The sequence below is a fragment of the Aplysia californica genome, unplaced genomic scaffold, assembly GCF_000002075.1.
Source record: "Aplysia californica isolate F4 #8 unplaced genomic scaffold, AplCal3.0 scaffold00133, whole genome shotgun sequence".
Lineage (NCBI taxonomy): Eukaryota > Metazoa > Mollusca > Gastropoda > Aplysiida > Aplysiidae > Aplysia > Aplysia californica.
Window position 1 is genome coordinate 182776 of NW_004797403.1, and position 21532 is coordinate 204307.

The following is a 21532-nucleotide window of genomic DNA, read 5'->3' on the forward strand; positions in this document are numbered from 1 at the left end:
ACCTCCACGGCGGAGTCAACGGCCCTAAGAAACTGAACCCTATCCGTACGTCGAGTTTTACTATCGTATCCATACGATGTGGGGAACTCTGTGCCACCACTTAACCCTATCCGTACGTCGAGTTTTACTATCGTATCCATACGATGTGGGGAACTCTGTGCCACTACTTAACCCTATCCGTACGTCGAGTTTTACTATCGTATCCATACGACGTGGGGAACTCTGTGCCACCACTTTCCAAAGAGGAAGCGTACTCGTTAATCCGATCCCTACGCTTTGCATTATAACAGTCTGTCAAAATGATTTTTTGAGAAATACTGAAAGTTTCAAAGAGATCTTCGTACTACAAGTATTCCAAAATGTGAAGAATACAACCCCTGGGGTACAAAATGACCCCCAGGGCATACAAATAGGGTTAATGGGTTACATCATGTTCACGAGCCACCAAAATGGAGGACATTGTCCGTGGTCTGGCAGGGAGAGGAGTGGGCTTTGCCATGCTACACTGGACAATACACACTTGATGAAGATGACCTCTTTGTATAGAGATAACAGAATATTCAATGAGAGATAGTGAAAACCAAAATTGGAAAAGCCATGAGGTCGTTTAAAGACCTCTCAACCTCAGTAAGAAGATGCAAACTGAAGTGGTAGTTGACACATTACACAATCATCTGGACTGGCCAAGAGAGAGATAAAAAGGCAGACAGAGGAAACAATGGGAAGACAACATCAAAGAGTGGACTGGCTTTAACACTTTACAGTCAAAGAGCCAGTAGTACAAAATACTCCATTTGGTCACTCTGACAGGAAACTGACTGCAATGGACTTCTTGGGGCTGGCGCAGTTTCAGGTGACCAAAATGGATAATTTTCACTGTCGCATTATTGCATCAAGAGACCGTAAAGTGTTAAATGGAACATCATAGTGCGGCAAGCAGTGTGGAGGAAGCTGGTTGTAAAATCTACAGTGCCTGTACAAACAGTTAACAATAAATAAGTTACAACTCAAGAGGTACACAAAAGTGTTACTTTATTTGCAAATATATGTACATATCACATTTTCAGTAACATAGAAATTGTTCCAAGCTTTTCTATGTTACATTTTAAGGACTCTAAGTACGCTACATGGTTATTTTAAAAGTTTGGTCTTGCAAAAATTCACACTGTACTTTTATGGGAAAAAAATAAAAACCTGTCGGCATAAGATATAAAAGGTCAGCATGAACCTAATCCTTGAGACAAATTTGAATTAGAAAATCGTGTTGTCACACATCCACCTGTCCACGAGTCAAGGACCAGTATTTGACGTGCCATGTGCAAACACCAACAACTGTGCTTTGCTCATCCCTTTCCGTGGAGAACCCAGTCATTTAGGAGTAACTTACTCTTTCAAAAATTCAGGAAAAAAATGTAGAATCTATCTTAATTTCCAGAGAAGAAAACACATTTTGTTAAATTTGCGAATTATTTTTTACAAAAATATATCTTGGTGCAAACAGTTTATAATGTAGTTTATTTAATTTACACACTTTTCTTCAACTGTTCGAAAAACGAAAAGAAAGAAAACAACAAATTTCAGGCCTATAATAAGGATGCTAAAACATTCAATATCACTAGAGCACACCAAAATTTGGTCAGTTTCAGTCTTCGAGCAAACAGCCATAAACGAACATTTCCTCTTTAAAAATTCTCAGTAGCCCAAAATTATCACTAAATTTGGCTCTAAATGAATTATCTCCATTAGGGGTCTTTGTGAAATTGTACATTGAGGCAAGCAATCCCCTTTAATTTACTTTATTCCTCCTTCCTCATACAACAGCAGAAGCACGCAAAGAATCACCCACGGTTTTTTCCACAAGTACCCCTCACATTGCTACAATTACGGAAACAATAATCACCGTATCATCCTTATGGAGAAACAATAAATGTGAAAGCAAAACAACAATGCTGTGTACATCCCTAAGATGGAGCGGAGACCAAACCAGCCGGGCCATGGCCAAGAGTCTGACCACCAACAGTGCTCTCAAGAGGTTTGAACCCAAGTTCTTCAGTCGGGATACCAAACTGGCCCAGTTTCGATTCGTAAGTGCGCAACAGGTCGTTGTGTGCCTGTGGATCATAAAGGAGAAATGGTCAAGACACAACGATATCAGAAATTTAAACTCTAAGAATACATACTTAAATATTCCAGAGTTGTTTTTAAATATAATAAAGATCATGCCCAAAAATTTTTGACAATACCACATCAAAGAAGCGTGCTCCCCACACCAGGGCCGTGCTACAGACTGAAGTGTCTTTAGACCATTCCCAAAGGGGGGGATATTAACATGTTCTTATGCATGGTAGAATTGTAAATGAACTGATTTATCAATCTGTGCTGGAACAACACAGGAGGAACTGCTGTTTTTTCTTTCCTCATCCTTACTATCGTCATTTTTCCTATACTTCTTTTGTATGTTTGTCACTCTCTTGAGAACTGCTATTTCCGGGGAGCCTTGATAGTCGAAGCAGACCTTGTGCTGTTGAGGCCAGAGAGGTGAGCAGAGAAAGCCTGATTTTCTGTTTGGACTTCTTTGTTGACATCCACCCCTTGGCGCTCATATGACCTTAAGCGCTGTAAAACCTTACTAAAAACTTTTTAAAAACCCAAGGTAGTTGCTAAAAAGTCATGAGCCTTCAGGAAGAAAGGATTTTAACTTGCACTTGAAACAGAATGCTTGCATTTTGGACTGTTTGTGCCCCTTAACCCTATCCGTACATCGTGTTTTACTATTGTATCCATACGACGTGGGTAACTCTGTGCCACCATTTTTCAAAGAGGAAATTAACTCATTAATCCGATCCGTACGCTTTGCATAGCAGTCTGTCAAAATGATTTTTTGAGAAATACTGAAAGTTTCTAAGAGATCTTCGTACTAGAAGTATTCTAAAATGTGAAGAATACAACCCCGGGGGTACAAAATGACCCCAGGGCGTACGGGTAGAGTTCAAAAAGCACAGAAGGGACTAGCCACCCCTACAGATGTACCTAATTCACCATCAACGGGAAATTGCCTTTATTCCAAGAGGCAAAACAACCCCTCAGCTTCTACTCGTTACCATCTGTTCTAAACCATTCAATCTTTCTTTTTTTAACTTTCAAAATAAAATGTAGATGTTATTACGCCCCTATTAACATGATTTAGATCATTTAGGAAGCAGGTTTCAGACCCTGCCTGTTTACTATAAAAATAAAACATCCCCCTCTTTCCCAAAAAATCATTATCCATATTATAACAAAAAGAAATTCCAGCTATACCTTGCATACTCGTGCCAACTCATACTGGAGATCTTTGATGGCACTGTTCTTTGAGTCCAGAACATCCTGTGAAGTAAATAGAAGTCGAGATATTTGAGATTGAAGAAGGTGAAGTCGCCTGGTTTCAAAGGTAGAATTAGCGAGAAAATGGCCGCCAAAGTTTGGTTATTTTTATAGCTTGACAATCCGTGGAAACTGAAAATTTACATATTTTGTGCCTTTAATCAGCAGAAATATGTTTCTAATTGGAGAACAATTGTATTAATCCCAAAAACAAAAATTTGATAAAAATGGTCAAACTGGCAGAAAAATGCCAGTTTCTTCAATTTCATTAGTTTGACGAGCGCCTGATTTCACCACGCTGCCTCACATATGGTATCTAAACAAACGTAGCACAAACTCAACAAAGTATCGCATCTTCCCAACACACTCACCTCCAACTTCCTGGTGACCACTGTGAGAGCGGTCGGGTCCAGGTTGGATGCAGACAAGACCTCGTTGAGCTGCGCCTCCTTCTTCTCCAAGGTGTCAGCCAGAGCAGCCAGCTTCTTCTCCAACAGCAGGTTCTTGAAGTTGGACTTCTGCTGCACCTCGTGGATGGCCTTGATGAACTTGCGGTACAACTCGTCTCTTTCATCCTGAGTCTGAGAGAAACGAAACAAGAGTTGTTTTAGTTTTAGTAAGTAATTGTTTTACAGCACAACAGCAGATAAACAAAAAATCGGGATACAAGTGATCGAAATCGGGAAAACCGGGATGCTTGAGATTTAGGGAAAAAATTCAGGATATCCCAACTAAATCGAGATGAGTGGCAGGTCTGTTTATGCAACCAGAAGACAAACTATTTAGTATGTGTTCTACAGAACTTGCAACACAATACGCTCATATAAGTGCCGAATATTGGAGGTGTTACAAGAGAATAACAAACACAAAAAAGAAGGAGGGGAGAAAAGGACGATAGATGTTTGACTTGAAAGAAGAAGCAAACCACACCAGAGCTCCCGCCAACCAACCACAAACAGAGTTGAGAAGATTACTCACTCAACCTTTTAGTAAGTAAGTGAGTGAGTATTTGTTTTAGTAGAGGTTTTATGGCGCTCGCAACTGCATAAGGTCATATGAGCGCCAGAAGATTAGAGGCGTTACAAGAGAGTAACAAACATAATAAAGAAGGAGGGGAGAAAAGGACGCTAGATGTTTGATAGGAAAGAAGAAGCAAACCACACCAGAGCACCCGCCAACCACCCACAGTGAGTGAGTATGATACAGGCCACATTTTGCCTCAATCAGATATGCTCAATAGTTACAGACGCAACTTTCCAACCACCTGTAAAATAAGAACTCCTATTCTTCCATGTTACATCTGTCTGCGCAAGTGAAAGAACTTACACTGGTCAAATTTATGCACACCTGCCACTCTATGAAATCTCAAAATCAGGATCTCAGAGGGGAAAAAATCGGGATATTGTGAAAAAAAAATGGGCCAACAGCAAATCACTAAGGTGACTGCCAAGCTGACTAAAAAATTTTCTGGTTGAATTCATTTTCATCACTCATACGCCCTTATATCTTATTCTCAGGAGCATTTGTAGAAAGCTCATTTTGTTCACATTTTTCAATGTATTTTTTAAAAATGTTTACTTTGTTGTTTTTTTTCAGGATGTTCAAACTATGTCTACCTTCTGAAATCTCTGTTCCAAGACTTCGTGTTCCCATTTGAGCGACTTGAAATCTTCAGACAACAGCTTGAGACGTGCCTTTGTCATCTGAAAATAGAAAAAAAAACAACCAGTATATAGCAGGAGAAGCAACAAAATAAAAGCAGGCAGATCTAATAGCTATTCACTGAGCCAAAGTTTCAGCCTTGGGAAAGACGATGTTACAAAAAAGGGACATATATTCTATCGGCCGGAGCAAACAAACAGTCACTTTTCCAGGATTTGACTTTACATCACGCCTCATAAATACTCCACAGAGACAGTGAGACAGCTGGAAAAAAAAAAAGGAAAAATAATAGAAATAGACACCGCCAAATTGTAGAAAAACATATTCTTTTCAAAATACAACCAAACTTTATCCAGTCCAGAACTTTGCTCTCTCAGAGACGATTGAATCAATGATTTTTTGAAGAAGTCCGCCTTTTTTAAAACCGCTTTAAGAATATTGAGTTAGAGAACTCTTCCAAAAAGAAAAGAAAGAAAGAAAAAAAGAAAAGACTCGGGCTGTAGAACTATAGAAAATAGTTGGGTTTTCTTTCAACAACAAAAAAACCCCACAAGCTTCTAGGCTGCTAAAAAAGCATTTTGCTCACCCTAAGCATCTCTTTATCTTTCTCGTAGTTGCTCAGCTGCCTCCTCAGGTCGTCAACTTCCTCACGGGCTTTCTGTAGCGGTTCAGTCAGACGTTTGTTCTCAGCTATGACCTCAGCCATCTGTTTCTCCATTCTCTCCTCCTTCTTCTTCATTTCTTCAACTTGGTCCTGTCAAGAACAGAATTCACAGTTTATGTTTAGTTTTTAGTAAGAGTTTTACGGCACTAGAAACATAATAAGGTCATATAAGTGCCGAAGATTAGGGATGTTACAAGAGAGTAACAAACACAAAAAAGAAGGAGGGGAGATAGAGACAATGGATTTTTTATAGAAAAGAAGAAACTGCTTATGTTTGTTTTTTTGTTTTTGTAAAGTGTTTTACGGCGCTCGCAACTGCATAAGGTCCTATGAGCGTGCGGGACACACCTAATTTTTTCAGTTGGTAGGAAATTTTGAATTTTGCCCGGGTGGTGGCTGAAGCCTACTGTTATCAATTTTAGACCACCAAGGGATCTTTAACATGTGCAGCTTGCACACGGGCCCTCCGAGATTTTTTGGCCATGTCCGAGAAGGCTAGGCTTAGATCTTTCCTACCAGAAGATCAGGGGTGTGGCAGAAAGACAGCAGTAAGGAGGAGCCAAGGAGTAGCAGTAGAAAGGCTGCAGAAAGAGTGAGGAGCCTAGAGGAGGGGGCAAAGGAGGTGAGGGGGTGGGGGCAGAAAGTGGAAATGAAAGCAGACGACAGAACATTGCTAGAGAGCAGGAAAGGAGGGGAAAGAAGACAATTTTAGAGAAAAAAACATTTCGGTCGCTACCTGGATTCGAACCCGGGACCTTTGAATGAGAGGCCAACACCTTAACCTCTAGGCCACGATAGCCCCCAGTTTACGTGTAGTAAAGGCCACAACAGACAATAGGACAGAATGGAGCTTTACAGAAGGTGTCTCAACATAGGGGAAAAGACACCAATACAATTTACTTTTTAAAACAAAAACAAAAGAATTTAGTTTCATAAACTGATTCCCTACTGAATAAGCTGTAAATAAGAATAGCTTAGGTTGCTTGTCAAAAGCACCATAAACTTGAGAAAATGCATTAGTAAAACTACTGCAAAAATGTTTTCACAAACCCAGGAAATAGATTTTTTTATTGACACTTGTTTAAGGACCCAATTCAAACACATACAAAGAAAACGTAGGCCCTGTACACATGTGTGTGCTCATTTTATACATTACCAATAAACATAGACAAATTATAACTGATTAGAAAAACATGGCCGTAGTGATGATGTTTTGAAAGAAGAAAAAGTGACCTAATTTTATTCAGAAAATAAATTTGAAAGTAGTGGGACGAGCCTGAAAAAGAAAATAACAACGATATTCCAGACAACAGTCACTTAGGTTAAGCAGATCTCAACTATAAACAAAGACCTAGTCACACTAGGAAAAGTATTCCTCAAGTCCTTCTGACCTCTAGCCTAACAGGGATTTTGGGACAAGCGGATAATTAGAGAACGTCAGATGTACACCATTGGCCGATATTTATAGTAACAGTAGAAAAAACTCCAAGAAACGGTGGAAAAAACTTAGGGCTTAAAGAGTTAAACAACACATTCCGTTAAAAGCTAGAAATGAATCTGATTACAGTTGCAAACGGATTAACTCTCTCAAAACAAAATGTTATATCGAAAGAAAGAAAAGACAATAATAATACTGTAAATGTGCACTCACCTTCAATGTGTTGATAAGGGCAAGGTTGTTCAATGTAATGTCATTGTAATAATTCTTAATATCGCTGAACGCCTTCTCGTGATTCTTCATAAGGGTGTTGATCTGGCCGTTCTTCCTCTCCTCAATCTCATGAATTTCTGTCTTTCTTCTCAAGTCTAGCTCATCACGAAGAGCCCTCATCTTCTTCTCATATTTTGACTCGATTTCTTTGGCTTGGCGCTCAAAGCTGTTGCGAAGGGAGGTCATGTTTTCATCATTTTTCTGAAAAAATTGAAACAAATGATGTCAGTTGTATACTTCACATCCAGCTTGATGAGTAGCGAATTGTTTCAGCACCCATACTTTCCCCTTTGTCTAATGTCCAGTCATCTCCACTATGGGCATAAAAAAATACAATCTTAAAATCAGATATCTATTTTAAGTTAAACTTTACAGGAACCCATTTCTCACTTGCTCATAACAACAAAACCGTCTCTACATCCATACCAAAGAAGGATCAAGGTTCAAAAATGAATTCTATTAAAGAACCACTTCAATTCGGGAGCCAATGGAAATAAATAAACATTTTTACGTACTGTAGTTTCAATGGTACCTGCTGACTTTGACCTCTACAACACATTGCAACTTTTAAAAGAACAATAAAATGTAATGTAACCAAAAAAACCCAACAATGCTACTTTAAAATTAAGCAAAAATTAGTAAATGCATTGAGAAAATGGGAAATATTAGCTTTGATCGAGAGAAAAAGTTCAAGATTAAAAATGGCCATGAATATCCACTGACATGTGGAGTTTCACATTCTTCAATATCCTACATATTATGTAAGAATTCACAAAAACCCTAGCAGCTAGATAACATAGAAAAAGGATTAGCCTGTTCAAAGAAGGAGACCTACTATATCAACATTTCAGCCAAACATATTTGAACACTTCGAGGCTGATGAGAATTTCACTTGTCTGAATTTTAAATTCAAGAAATACTGACCAGTGTTCTCCCACCTTTGGTGAAAGAAAACTTTACACAGACCTTTTTCAGGTTCTTGATGACATCTTCATGAGCTAGCTCCTGCTCCTTGAGCTCCACCTTCAGTGCTCTCTTGTCTTTGCGGAGCTCCATCTCAGACGAATTGTGACCATCCTGAGCCTGCTTCAGAGCCACGGAGCCTTCGGCCTTCAGTTCCGAGATATTGTTCTGATGCTCGTACAACAAGTGCTTGACCTTCTGCTTGTACACCTGGTATAACAGAAATTAGTTTTAGTGAGAGTTTTACGGCACTAGCAATATAATAAGGTCATATAAGTGCCGAAAATTAGAGGTGTTACAAGAGAGTAACAAACATAAAAAAGAAGGAGGAGAGGTAAAGACGATAGTTGTTTTATAGGAAAAAAGGAGCAAACCACACCAGAGCACCCGCCAACCACCCCCAGAAATTGGAATTGTGCAGATAGATGAATTAAATACCAATGAGACACACAAAGGTGCACAATAAGAAATGTCTAGGAGAGGAACGGCACAACTAGAAAATGTAGAACAGGAAAAAGCACTTTTTGCACAAAGAACTCTTTATTTGTACTTTTTTTTTTTCCATTTACTTATCTAATCTTTCTTTTTCTTTCATTTGGAAGAAAATCAGGAGCAGGGAGAGGGGGAGGGGGGGGGAATAATTTGCATCTGCACAGATTTCAGGACTTACCTTGATCTCTATTTGATGGCGTTCTTCAGCATCCTCCATCTCTCTATCTTTGTTCCTGAGCTCTGCTTTCTTCTCCTCCAACTGCCGTTTTGTAATTTCCCAAAATGTGTTAACCTTGTCACGTTCCAGCTGAAAGTAATTTCTCTCTTCTCTTTCTCTCTCAAGCTCTTCACGTAGCCTCTGAATGAGCTCCTCCAACTGAAGAAAAAAAGGAAAGAAAAAAGACTTGAACCACATCCGTAGAAGAACAAGAGTCATTTACTAATTAACTCATTCGCTACGCCGAGCTGTGGAGGGCAGCGCGGCTAAAGTGCCGTCAGTACGCTAAGCCAGCCGCCGTGAGAACTGACGTTAAATTTTAGCTTGGTTTCTATTCCAATCCACATATCCATGTCAAAATAAAGGTCATAATATAAAGTTGACTTCCGGGTCAAGCATTTCCACCGAAAATCGGAAGTTTTGATTCAGTTTTGAAACACGATTTCAAAGTTTATACGACACTGTTTTATTGCGAAGTCCAAATTATAGCAATAGAATAAAACAACTTTGAACAAGGAGATATTTAGTCATCTGTTCCTTTAGATTCTCACACCACCCACTGTGCACAAGAAGTCAGAACAAAAACTCAATTTAAGAATTTAAGAGGTTTAGCTTGTTGAGGGTGTGTTGTGTGAGGTATATTGATAACTGTAGGCTATTGTGTCAGGAAAAAAAATAATAAAGGAAAGGAGGAGAGCTAGCCGCAGGAGTAATAATGATATGGTCTGTATCCTTCCTGGTAACCAGATCTGCTTGAATTTCCATCCCTCTGTTGCCAAGGGGTGTGCATTCCTACTGTCAGCACTGATTTCCAGTTAAGTCTGTGAGCCAGTTTAGCAGTCTCATTATCTCAATAGGCCTATCAATGATCTCACTGTCTAGATCTATCCCATTCATGACATATTCGCTTTCCTCATTCCCTACTTTCCCATCTTACCTACAATTTTAAACAACTTACAAATCTAAGTCAATATAATTATAAGAGAAATTTGCTGCTTTTAACTCACTCGCTGCAGGCGTTTTAGCTCAGACCAAGCCGTTGCCTGCCAGCTGTTTTGGACCTTTGGATTATGAAATCCTGTCACGTTAACGAGAACTTCGTGTTAAACTGCTTTGTGTTTTACAGCTTTGTACCTGTAATATCACCCACTCCAGTCTTGTGCTCACTAAAAACCATCAAATCAAAAAGAATATCAAGTAGGGTTAAGCATGACAAATTTATCAAAACAGCAGCAAGCTTTGCCTTTAGAAGTTGGCGAAAGTATCATCAATGAGATGAGGCTCACCTGCTCCTTTGACATCTCTTCTGTGGGAATGCCATCTATCACAGTGGGGGTTTTTCCTGACTTCTTCCCCTTCTTCCCCTTCCCTTTCTTGCCACTCTTCTTTTTTGGAGGCTGGGGATACAGACAACAAGATCTCACATTGTAAAATCTCCACACAACTGGCTGAAACGCTCAGAAACAAGGCAAAAAATCTAAGGCAACTAAATCAATCACAGGTGGATAAAGGATAACACACATTCAAACAAATAAGACTGACATAACATCATCAAAACTGCTAGGGCAAAATTAATGTCTGACCAACAGTTGAGGCAGTCCTCAGTCAAGGCAGTGATCATTATAAATTCTTCCTCAGCAAAACAGTACCGAAGTGACTATTTCTCAGAACGCTCAGGAAAATAAACATGATCTCTATTTCTCCGAACGGTTTCCGTTGTTAGCCTTCATCTTTCATTCTGCCATTCTGCGGGGACTGGGAAGTAGCATTTGAAAATGCCTTCAAAAGGTACTGCGAGAAGTTACCCCTAAAGCAAACACTAAAATCCTTCATATAAAAAAAAAAAATCCCTCCACGCCCCCCGTTCACACCTTACACACACACACACACATGCGCGTGTGCAGGCCACTCCATTCGCAAATTATCAAATTATCGACAAATCTCGAGAACTGAAACCGTCCAGAGAAATATAGTTCAAGTTATTTTCATGAGCGTCCGGAGAAATAGATCGGCCAAACAATATTTGGCAATCAATTATATACTGACGGTCATTAACGGATTGAGCACATTTTGGACTAAAATCTATCCTGTGACATCAATTGAGGTTGACAACAGTTCACGGGCAACAGAGGTTACCGATCGCACAAAATTTGAAGTTCCCAGTTCAAAACTGTCAATGCGCACGTGCAACATGCAAAAATCCGATATGTCGACCTCAAACCTAAAATTTGTTCAGCGAGACAGATTTTTTGGCTGTTAGGGAGAGATTATATTCGCCCATAACAAAAACTGACATTCTTTACTCTGTGCGACGGATTTTTTCTGCGTAAATAATGCCGCGACTTTCCATGCAAGAACGTGAAAAGGCAATTGGAATGCCCCAAGCCGGAATGGCAGCACGGCAAGTTGCCAGGCGCATGAACTGTAGCCACTCGACTGTAATCCAGTTGTCTCAACAAAATGCAGCTACTGAATCTACAGCAGATCAACGATGGAGCAGCCAACCACGAGTTACATCACCAGTGCAAGACCGCTACATTCGCCAACGTCACCTTCGTGACCGTTTCCTGCCAGCACCGGAAACAGGTCGTCAAGTGGTTGGTCAGCGTGGACCAGTATCTGAATGGACCGTGCGACGTCGTTTGCGGGAAGCAGGACTTGCAGCCAGACGCTCGTACGTTGGTCCTGTCCTGACACAGAGGCACTGTCAACAACGTTTGCAATAGGCCAGGCAGCATTTACAGTTGACGAGAGTCGCATATGCTGACGGGAGAAGAAGGGTCTGGAGACTCCCCGGCAAGCGCTATGCCAACTGTTGCATGCTGGAGGTCGATAGATGGGGAGGAGGCAGCGTCATGGTATGGGGAGCGTTCAGCCACGATTATCGCACACCACTGTGCTTCTTCAACCAGCCTGTGAAAGCCACCACGTACCAGCAGGTTTTAAAAAAACCATGTCGTGCCGTTATTTGGTCAACACCCAGAGCTGCAGTTATTCCTACACGACAATGCCCTCCCCCACACCGCTCAAGCCACCACTGCTTTTCTGCAGGCAAACAACATCGATGTCCTGCCTTGGCCATCACTGTCTCCTGACTTAACACCAACTGAGCATGTGTGGGACGAGCTTGGCCGCCGTTTGTCCCGTGGAAGACCTCTTTATAATCTCCAAGAGCTGAGGCGTTCTTTGACAAATGAGTGGGTACAGATTCCAAAGGTGTTCTTTCAGACTCTTGTCAATTCCACGAGAAGACGCTACCAATCCTGTACATTGTATTCAGGACAATGGATGACATACGATACTAAAGCAGGTGTTAAAAACTCAGTTTACCGCTCTGATTTTTGAAAAATGACTTTTGTTACTTCATGTTTTTGTGCTCGCGGTGCCAATTGACCTTTTCATGTCATTTCAGCTGTGAATGTTCACAAAATGGCCATAGAATGCAATGGTATACAATTTTTTAAAAAATAAACACGTCACCACTACTTGAATTGCTTTGTAAGTGGTGCGTTTTTAATGACCGTCAGTATATTAGACTCTATATAAAGTTAGAAAGTGGCTATTCTCACCCGCCCAGAAGTTCTCGCAAGATCAACTCCTCCCCTCTTCTCTCTCTCTCCGTCTCTTTCTGAATACTGACTATCGGTGTGGACGATCAAATTGACCAAAACAAAGTTAAAAAATGATGTTAAAACACAAAAGTAAATTAATTTGGTTGTCTACAAAGATGCTACGGCTATTTAACTTTTCGAATCGAGCCGAACTACGCGGGTCGCCATTTTGTTTTGCCCGGAAATTCTCGCGCTACTCCTCTCTCTCTTTCTCTCTCTCTCTCCGCTGCCCACAGACAAAATTGTACGCTTTTAGTAGGCTACAGTTGTAATGGAACGTTTGTTCACGGCACAGAATTCTACAATTTTTCCTCACAGTGTAGAATTCTATGGTTTAGGGTGAACGCAAAATTTGGTGAACGCGCACCGGGTGAGAATAGCCACAAGACTCGCCTGCACTATTCTCACTCCGGGTGAGAATAGAGGTGGCCATAAAGTTAAGTGAATCATGGGTAGGAAATGCCAGATCATAAGAGTAAAGAAAGGAGGTGAAACGAGAATCTGTTTTGCTGTCTTTCAGTCCTTCTCTGAGTTCAAGCTGTTGGGTCATATGACAAGAATTGTCAACAGCCAAAAGAGAATGAAAGGAGGCCTTAAGTTTACTTGTTCCTTTACTTTGACTTTTGAGAAACAAGAAACTAAAATGACACACACACATGTCACAGATCTACCAAAAGAATGTTAAACTTCAGCTGTCCAACATTCAAAAGGGTGCACAAAACTCATTACGACTTGTAGATTGCAGTAAAAACAAGCGGAAGCATGGAATTTTCATTTAATTTTGTTGCAGTACGCTCACAAAAAAGTATCGACAATTGGTTATTTGTGACCTAACTGTTCCTAAAACACTTCAACGAAGATAAGTATAGATAACAGGATACTTAAAGGCAAACATCCATTTATATGAAATATATTTCCAAAATTATGCACTTTCAAAAGGTAATTACACGACGGTATATTCATACCATTTTGATAAACTACGGCAACTTTGTTGTCGTCCCACAGCACAGTTATGGACGCTTACGGTGGTTGTCAGAGCAACAGAACCCGGATGTCGAAGAGGATAGTCTCTGACCTAACTTTCGAAATTCAAACACTATACTAATTATTCTTTCTTTTTTATATTGGCTTTATACCCGGAAAAGAAAATGTTTTAAAGAACGAAAATTATAGCAATAATAAAAAAACAAACAAAAATGAGGGGATTTTGGTCTCTTTCAAGAGGTTATAAAATGGTTTTCAGGTACCATTCTATTTATAGAATCTAATGGACCAAAATAATAATAATTTACAAAATCAAGGGATGTAACCCAAGACGGACTAAGACCAGTCTTGGATGGAACGGATAAAATATATAAGAAATAGATATAGAATCTAGATCAAGATTAAGGAGCTTAATTACAACCTGTATCGAGTCTATGCATGTAATACATTGTAACTCGTTCATTAAGATAAGCCTAGATTAATGGATTTTTTTTTCTGCCAGTTATTCACTGTTCATAGAACTGGATCACTGAGCCCTCTCTAGGGTTTCTTTTTCCTCTTTTTTTTTTTTTTTGAGGGGGAGAGTCGAGTTTAATTTTTTTTTTTTTTTTCATGTTTAGGTTACAATTTAAGAAATAAGCGGCGATCAACGTTAATCCGGTTTCATCAATAATTCTGTCGTCAGGAACGCAGATGTACAGCAGATTATAACGGTGGCGGCTTAATTAACTTAATATCTATTTGCGATGTACTGTACATTAAGGTTATTTTGTAGATTAGTTCTCTCAGATATATATATATATATATATATATATATATATAGAGAGAGAGAGAGAGAGAGAGAGAGAGAGAAGAGAGAGAGAGAGAGAGAGAGAGAGAGAGAGAGAGAGAGAGAGAGAGAGAGAGACAATTAAATTATTGCATGGGTGGAGTGGAGAGGCGATGCCATATATTGAAACAGGCCTGATCAGGGAATTTTGCGCCAACAAAATTGTACGCAAAGCACGTTTGATCATCCATATATGGATCTAGGATATTAGTTCTATGATGATACGATGTATTATAACGACCATTATATGTTGCTGTCGTATAAAAATATATGAGTTCAATTTACTTGGTTCACTATTTGTATCTTACTGATCGCCGTGATAAGGTTAGAAATAGGAAAAGATGGGAGCAGTTGCACATTCCATAAGCCAAAGCGTTAAGAAGGAGGAGATGGAACACCCCCCACCCCCCCCCCCTCACCAAAAAAGAAGCAACTTATCCTCAAGTATCTCTTTAATCAATTCAATGTCAGCCATACTTTGCAAAATAGTTAATCGCTTTGCCTTAACTTATTCATATTGTTCCTCAGAAGTTTCAGGTTAGGTTGAAAAACTGTTTTTCATAAATTCATATAAAATACTAGAAATTATATCTCCGTCACACGGAAAATAGGATTGTTCACGAATGGCACTCCCTGGCTTCCTGCACACATTTGGCAGACGCCTAATAATAATGGCCAGCTCTAAGCTATCGAATGCGCCCGCCACCCCCGCTTTAGTTTTCAGGTTTTTTTGGGCCCCCCCCCCCCCCCCCATCTATTTAAAATTACCCCCCCCCTCCCCCGTTTATTATTTTCTTTTCCACTTTGCCACGGCCGATGATCTACGTGAAAAATTATATTATACTAGAATCCAAATATATGAATGAAACTTCTTTTTTTGTTTTGTAAACGGCGATCGAACTACCCTCAGCATTAGTACACGTACCGGTTCCGGGTCGGCTACCTCAATTTTCTGTGCAATTAAAAAAAACACTTTTGTACATTGGTTTATATTTTATATGAAACTGGTTGTTCCTAAATGAGAAAAGTTGTCACATTAACGTACTAAAATCACTAAAATTTAATTATCTCTTGTTGTTTTATTCACTGAAGGAGGAAAGAGTTTATGTCCCAGCTACCTTTTTTTTATATCTGTAGAGAAAAAAAAAACACTTGGATTTTTAACTAACTAGTAGGCCATTTATGAAGGATGATTTTTTCCCAGAATATAAGCTATAATTTAACAGGTGATAAAGAAAATATTGATTTGTAAGACAAATTAAATTTATACCTTGCAATAAGTCATTGTGCTAAAGCTTGAGGTTTGTTAGTTTATGATATTTGACAATAAGTTAATGCGCCACGAATTTAATTGACCGCACCATAGTTGATAAAATTATATGATACACGAGAGAAGAATTTAAATAGGCAGACTGCAAAATTATAATATTATAATATTAATACATGTATATCACACATGTCTGACCAAACAAACAAACAAACAAATAAACAAATAAACAAACAAATACCTCCCCCCCACCCCACCCCCACCAAAACAACAATTACAGTCCCCCACAAAAAAACAAAAAACAAAAACAAACCACACACACAGAAAAAAACACACACGAATAAACAAAGGAAACACAACAACGGTAGCTGTTTTGTTACATTCAGGGGCGGCTCGTGATGCTAAAAAGTGGACGTGCACAATTAAGATATTGCAAGCTGAAGATAGTCAAGGGCATAGTAAATGAGACCGTGTATAATTTTAGGATCTTTGGGTTGATGAGGGAGGACCCCCTGCTTTTATTTTCATTCTTTTTATTTGTCGCTTTGATTTCTAGAACAAATTTTTATTGTTACCTAAACATCAATTTAGTTCATCCTGTATTGGAACTGAACACTCCAGTAATAACTTTCACTATTCCACTGCAAAACCATTCAAAGGCACAACTCATAGGACGGTCACGTTCACCTCACTCAGGTTCACGGTCACAGAGTCACTAAAAATAGTGGCAAGACAGACAATGAACTAATCACAATTCACTTGAGCACTCCGCTGGATTGCTCCGGGGCTCATATAATATTGGCAAGGAATAGCGTACAGTCTATCGTGTTTATTTTTTAGACTGCCTACTGTGGCTATGTTTCGGCACTATTCGGCAGGAGCACATTTGAGATGTGCCGTCTTATTCATACCAATGTACAGCCAAACTCGCTACGAGTGTCGTCATTGCTTGGGTTATCCCCAAGAGCGATTTATAGGTCAGGTTACACTGTTGAATATTCTATTATGTTTAGCTAAAGCGCATGGACTTGGGCATGGCATAGTAGATGTTTTACGGCGCTATAGACACATAAATGACAGTTATAGCGCCAGTGAGGACCTTGTTTTGATAAAGTATTTGGCTAGTGTTTGCTTCTAGCTTGTTTTAGTTTATTATTGTGGGTGTTTTACGTAATAGAACATAAAACGTTTGGGCGGCACTGCACGACCGTGCTCTATGATGGACGAACCGCGCCTGGTTATATTATTATGTATTAGGCGCATTGTATTGGATTAAACTGTAGCCTGCTCTTGGCATTTTGTCAATCTGGCTCTCTTCAGAAAAAAATGTTTGTGACCCCTAGTCCTTGTCACGGATATCAAGTAACACGCAAATTATTTTAATATCCTGTAGATCTACCGTACTGCGTTGTATAACACTAACAGTAACAGTTCGACACTAAGGGGATGAGTAATGCAATGGTCGGGTCGGTCTCAGAGTCAGAGTTATTTCCCATGTCCATAAAAACTAGGCCTGTACAACCGACCTAGTAGTCTTCTTGTGTGATCGGGGAATCCCCTATATTTACCCTTTCAGGCTGAGTTGCCAGTTTAGCAGTTCTTTTATTATAGTGGCAAGGCCCCTCAAAACAAATATCGTGTTGAGAAAACCGAACTTCTCAGGTAGTTTTCATACTGTTCAAAATTCTCTAGCTGTCGTAGTCTACCGTGTAGAATGTTATAATTATGAAATTAGATTGTATGAGCATGGATATGTGAGTATAAGTTGGATGCAAATATAGAATAATACCCTCCAAAAATAAATAACAAACATAAAAACTTATGTCACACACATACTTTTGTTCCTGAGATGTAGCAATGTGCGTTTATGATTAGAAATAGATGGTTTGCACTCCTTATGCAACTTTACTTGACAAAGAACAAGTAGTCAATACACAATTAGGCGATAAATTATAGATAATGTAACTGACTACTTGCACGACATAAGAAATGAGAAAATGTTTTAGCACATTGTCTCGATATAATCTGGCAACCTGGCTAGTCTACACTACACAGGCAGAAAATAGAAAGAGAATGTCGCCATAGTGTTGAACAGTAAAGTAAATCGTCTTTACTCTTGGAAAACCAGTGATATCTGTGGGTTATTTTTAATACCATTTACTGACATGATGTCTTGGTTTGAAGATTAGGTAAGATTTTGAGGTAGATAAGCCTATGTCATCAGTGGTCAATACATTTTTGTACTTTGCCCGTCGAACTCATCCTCTTGCACTTCCCAGTTCTAAAATCTACAAAAACTCGATCTAACCACCCTGATCCTGCTCACCGCAGACTAGACTCTGGCGGCCTTTACTACCTGAGCTGAGTACCCGGCTTTGCTCGGGGTCGACGCCTTGGACTCACTGCTCCTACTGGTCTACGCCACAAAGGCATTTTACCTACTGAAGTCAAGTGTATACAGACCCGGTAACTGGGAACAAAGTCATGAAGTATACAGACCCGGTAGGGTAAATCTTTTGTGATTTCGGAAAGTTTCAGCGCCCAGACCCGGTAGTTTGTGTGTGTGTGTGTGTGTGTGTGTGTGCATCCTTGCAGGAAAGAACAGAAGAACGTTCAACCAGATGTGCACTGGCACAATCAGTAGAAGGACCCTCGGCAACATTTTGGAGAGAGCAACGGAGCATCAATGGACATGTCCGGAGTGCAGGGATGTTGCTTCCTTAAACAATAAACAAAGTGTGGGTGTGGGTGTGTGTGTGTGTGTGTGTGAGTGTGTGTGAGAGAGAGAGAGAGAGAAGGGGGTAGAGAACAGGGGAAGTGCTAGCAAATATCACATGGGCCAGCTCTATTCGGACTCGAGTCCGAATATTTATAATTTTTTTCTATTCATTCTATGGGTTTTATCTATTCGGACTCGGGTCCGAAAAAATATTTTATTTATTTGGACTCAGCTTCTACTCCGTTCGTAAATGCTGGAAATATTTAGGAACAAGGGTTGGAAGTCGGAACAGACTTCATACTGCACTCAATTCGGAGTCCGAATACAATTTTTGTCTATTCGGACTTGGGTCCTTATAGCACTTCGTATCACATGCCCCAGTTGACAGGAGGGAACGAGAGAAAGATAGAGTGGGAAAGTAGGAGGGGGAGAAAGAAAGACAGAGACAAACAAAAAGAAAGAGAAGGCGAGCGGTACACAGAGGAAAGAGAGAGAGAAAAGGGGGGGGGGGGGGGGAGAGATGGAGAGACAGAGCAGAAATAAAGAGAGTGACTGCACGATTGAAATTATGACATTGTTCTTTGCTTCAAATTGTCTTAATAAATTGATTCCTCCAACTCCAAAACGGAGGAAAAACGATCGTTCATCCGCAATCTTTATTTAGATCTAGGCCTCAAAACTAGATTTATGTCTATAATATAATTTATGTCTGTCTGTCTAGATGATCAAGACCTAGCCATAGATCTAGAAGAACCTTGATCTACCCTGAGCCAAGATCAAGAGGGCGCTGAAACTTTCCGAAATCACAAAAGATACTTCGTGACTTTGTTCCCGGTTACCGGGTGTGTATATGACACTCCCTTTACCTACGTTGCTGTCTAGCCTTTCACAGTCACACCTGGCTTCTACTTCTAGATCTAGATTTTAGATTAGGTCTGCCTTGATAACTCCTCTCTTGATGTACATGATTGCTTTCAGGTGTATTGCTGTCTTGCCCTTCACAATCACAAAATACAGGTTTCGCCTTACACCCTCACAAAAAAGCACTGCGCAGAAAATATTAATCCACGAAAGGGCTGCTACACTGTAAAAGGAACACACCGACTTCTTCAAAATCACAGAGTCAGTGTCTATTATAGCTTGTTCACTTTCCTCTGACAGCGTAAAAAAAAATTATAGCTCATTGACAAATTTACCTGCCCCCGAAACTTTGCATGGAACTTTTACAGACAGGCCAGTGACCAAACAAAAAAAAAAAAAAAAAAAAAATCTTGACCCAGTAATAAAAAAGTTTTTCTCTTTGGGCCCTAAATTAAAAACAGCTCTTTGGATGCATACACAGGATCATGTCTCCACGTACTACTGGTCAGTCTTGAAAATTACTCACCCCGTCTCTTGGATCGTGTTTCTTAGGCGAACGTTAAAGAGTGGTAATGAACTTCTGTTATGAAGGAAAGCTAAGCAGATTTGTTTCATTCATTTCTCAGTTGAATAATCGCAAAGGCCAAAGAAGGATGGGAACTTTTTGTCAAATATATGATTTGTCTAAATTCAGGAAATGAATAAATAAAAAATCGGGCTCCGTCATGGGGACCTATCTATCTTTTTGCAGGTACAGTGGAGTCCACTTATAACGAATCCTGAAATAACGAGAAGTCTATTTATAAAGACACTCTTCTTTGCCCTTCTTTATCTTTTAAAATAAAATACTGCTATATATAGCACGTGCACACACACCCAGCCCAAGCAGTTGGCGATGAAACCTAGTGACGTTGCCCATCGCACGCTTAACGGCAAAGCGGACCCGCCACAGTGAGATCTAGTCAACTGGCGAGGGGGAAGACGACAAAAATAGACAGCAGAAATACGTCATAGCTATATTTGGGCCAATCACAGAGATGTGCTCAGTGCTCGCTGTAGCTTCATCATGTATTAGGTTATACCTTAGGTCTAGATCTCTAGATCTATAATACAATAGTAATAGGCCTATAAATAATGTAATAAGTAAATGTTGACCAGTTTTCGACTCAATCCAGAGTGTCCCATGCCAGTCAGTCGATGTAATCCGAGGCACCCTCCCTTTCCGATGAGTCCTGTAACAGCACAACTCTACTGAGCTTATTAAATGTGTGCCGAGTATCTAGGCTTACAATACTTCTATAAGTCCTGCAGACCTGCCACTCATCCCGATTTAGTCGGCCCGATTGTTTGCCCAAAATCTCAAGCATCCCGATTTTCCCCATTTTGATCACGTTTATCCCGATTTTTTGTTCCAATCTGCTGTTGTGCTGGATTTTTCTAAAAAAATTTCACTCTGCTTTCATATCTCTGTTGCGGGAAGCACCCGTTGAACTTTTGTCAGTTGGAACTCAGAGCATTGTTTTCTTAAATATCGATGCCGGATAAATTAGTAGTTGATTCTTTGCCCGCTCTCAGAATTCTCCGATGATAGCTTGATAACTGTTACAATTGTGACGTACGAATAATGATTCTCGTAGTTCTGCTGTAACTTTCAGAACAAGCCTCGTCTGTGGTCAAGTAACTGCCCGATCATACCAAACACTCGGTGGAACGACATTCGATCCAACCCTTATATGTTGGTACATATTTGGTTGGTCGGCCATGGTCGTAAGCCTAGAACGACTGTCGCTCGACAGAGTGTTTGGTATGAACGCGCAGTTAGTTGTGCCCGTCAATAAAACTCTTTCAATCGCGCGTTCGCATCGTTGTGATTCATTGGACAGGAAAGCTTTGGATGAAAAAAATTAGGCATTTATCCTAAATACAAGTTGAGATATATATATATCTGAGAATGAAGGAGATGGGGGGTCACCTGGTTTCAGAGGTAAAATTAGAGAGAAAATGGCCGCCAAAGATTAGTTACTTTTCCTTAGCTTGAGAGTCCTTGGAAACTGAAAATTTACTTTTTTTTGTGCCTTTTATCAACGGTTTTCAGTAAAATCCACACTGAAATGTGTTCTTTAATGGGCATGAAAGGTGTTGAGCCAATAAACAAGAATTCAATAAAAATTCAAAACCTATGGAAAAAT

At 39.8% G+C, this 21532-nt stretch overlaps 1 protein-coding gene across 1 annotated transcript; it reads right to left on the reverse strand.

The window, feature by feature from the left end:
- Window positions 1–1015: 1015 nt before the first annotated feature.
- On the reverse strand, window positions 1016–17215 carry LOC101848744 (dynein regulatory complex subunit 4). Its single transcript, XM_005096602.3, has 11 exons — window positions 17163–17215; window positions 13649–13758; window positions 10359–10469; window positions 9034–9231; window positions 8367–8573; window positions 7341–7601; window positions 5612–5779; window positions 4980–5066; window positions 3735–3944; window positions 3301–3366; window positions 1016–2111 (listed from the first exon to the last, which is right to left on the reverse strand). The coding sequence occupies exons 2-11, from the start codon at window positions 13649–13651 to the stop codon at window positions 1962–1964; spliced, it is 1461 nt and encodes a 486-aa protein (XP_005096659.1). The 5' UTR covers window positions 13652–13758; window positions 17163–17215; the 3' UTR covers window positions 1016–1961.
- Between the last annotated feature and the right edge of the window lie 4317 nt (window positions 17216–21532).

Coding starts and splice junctions, on each gene's coding strand:
- LOC101848744 (XM_005096602.3), bottom strand. Junction 7,602..8,366: donor TCATCAAGAACCTGAAAAAG/GTCTGTGTAAAG, acceptor CAATTTTTTCAG/AAAAATGATGAAAACATGAC. Junction 3,945..4,979: donor TGGAACAGAGATTTCAGAAG/GTAGACATAGTT, acceptor CGTTTCTCTCAG/ACTCAGGATGAAAGAGACGA.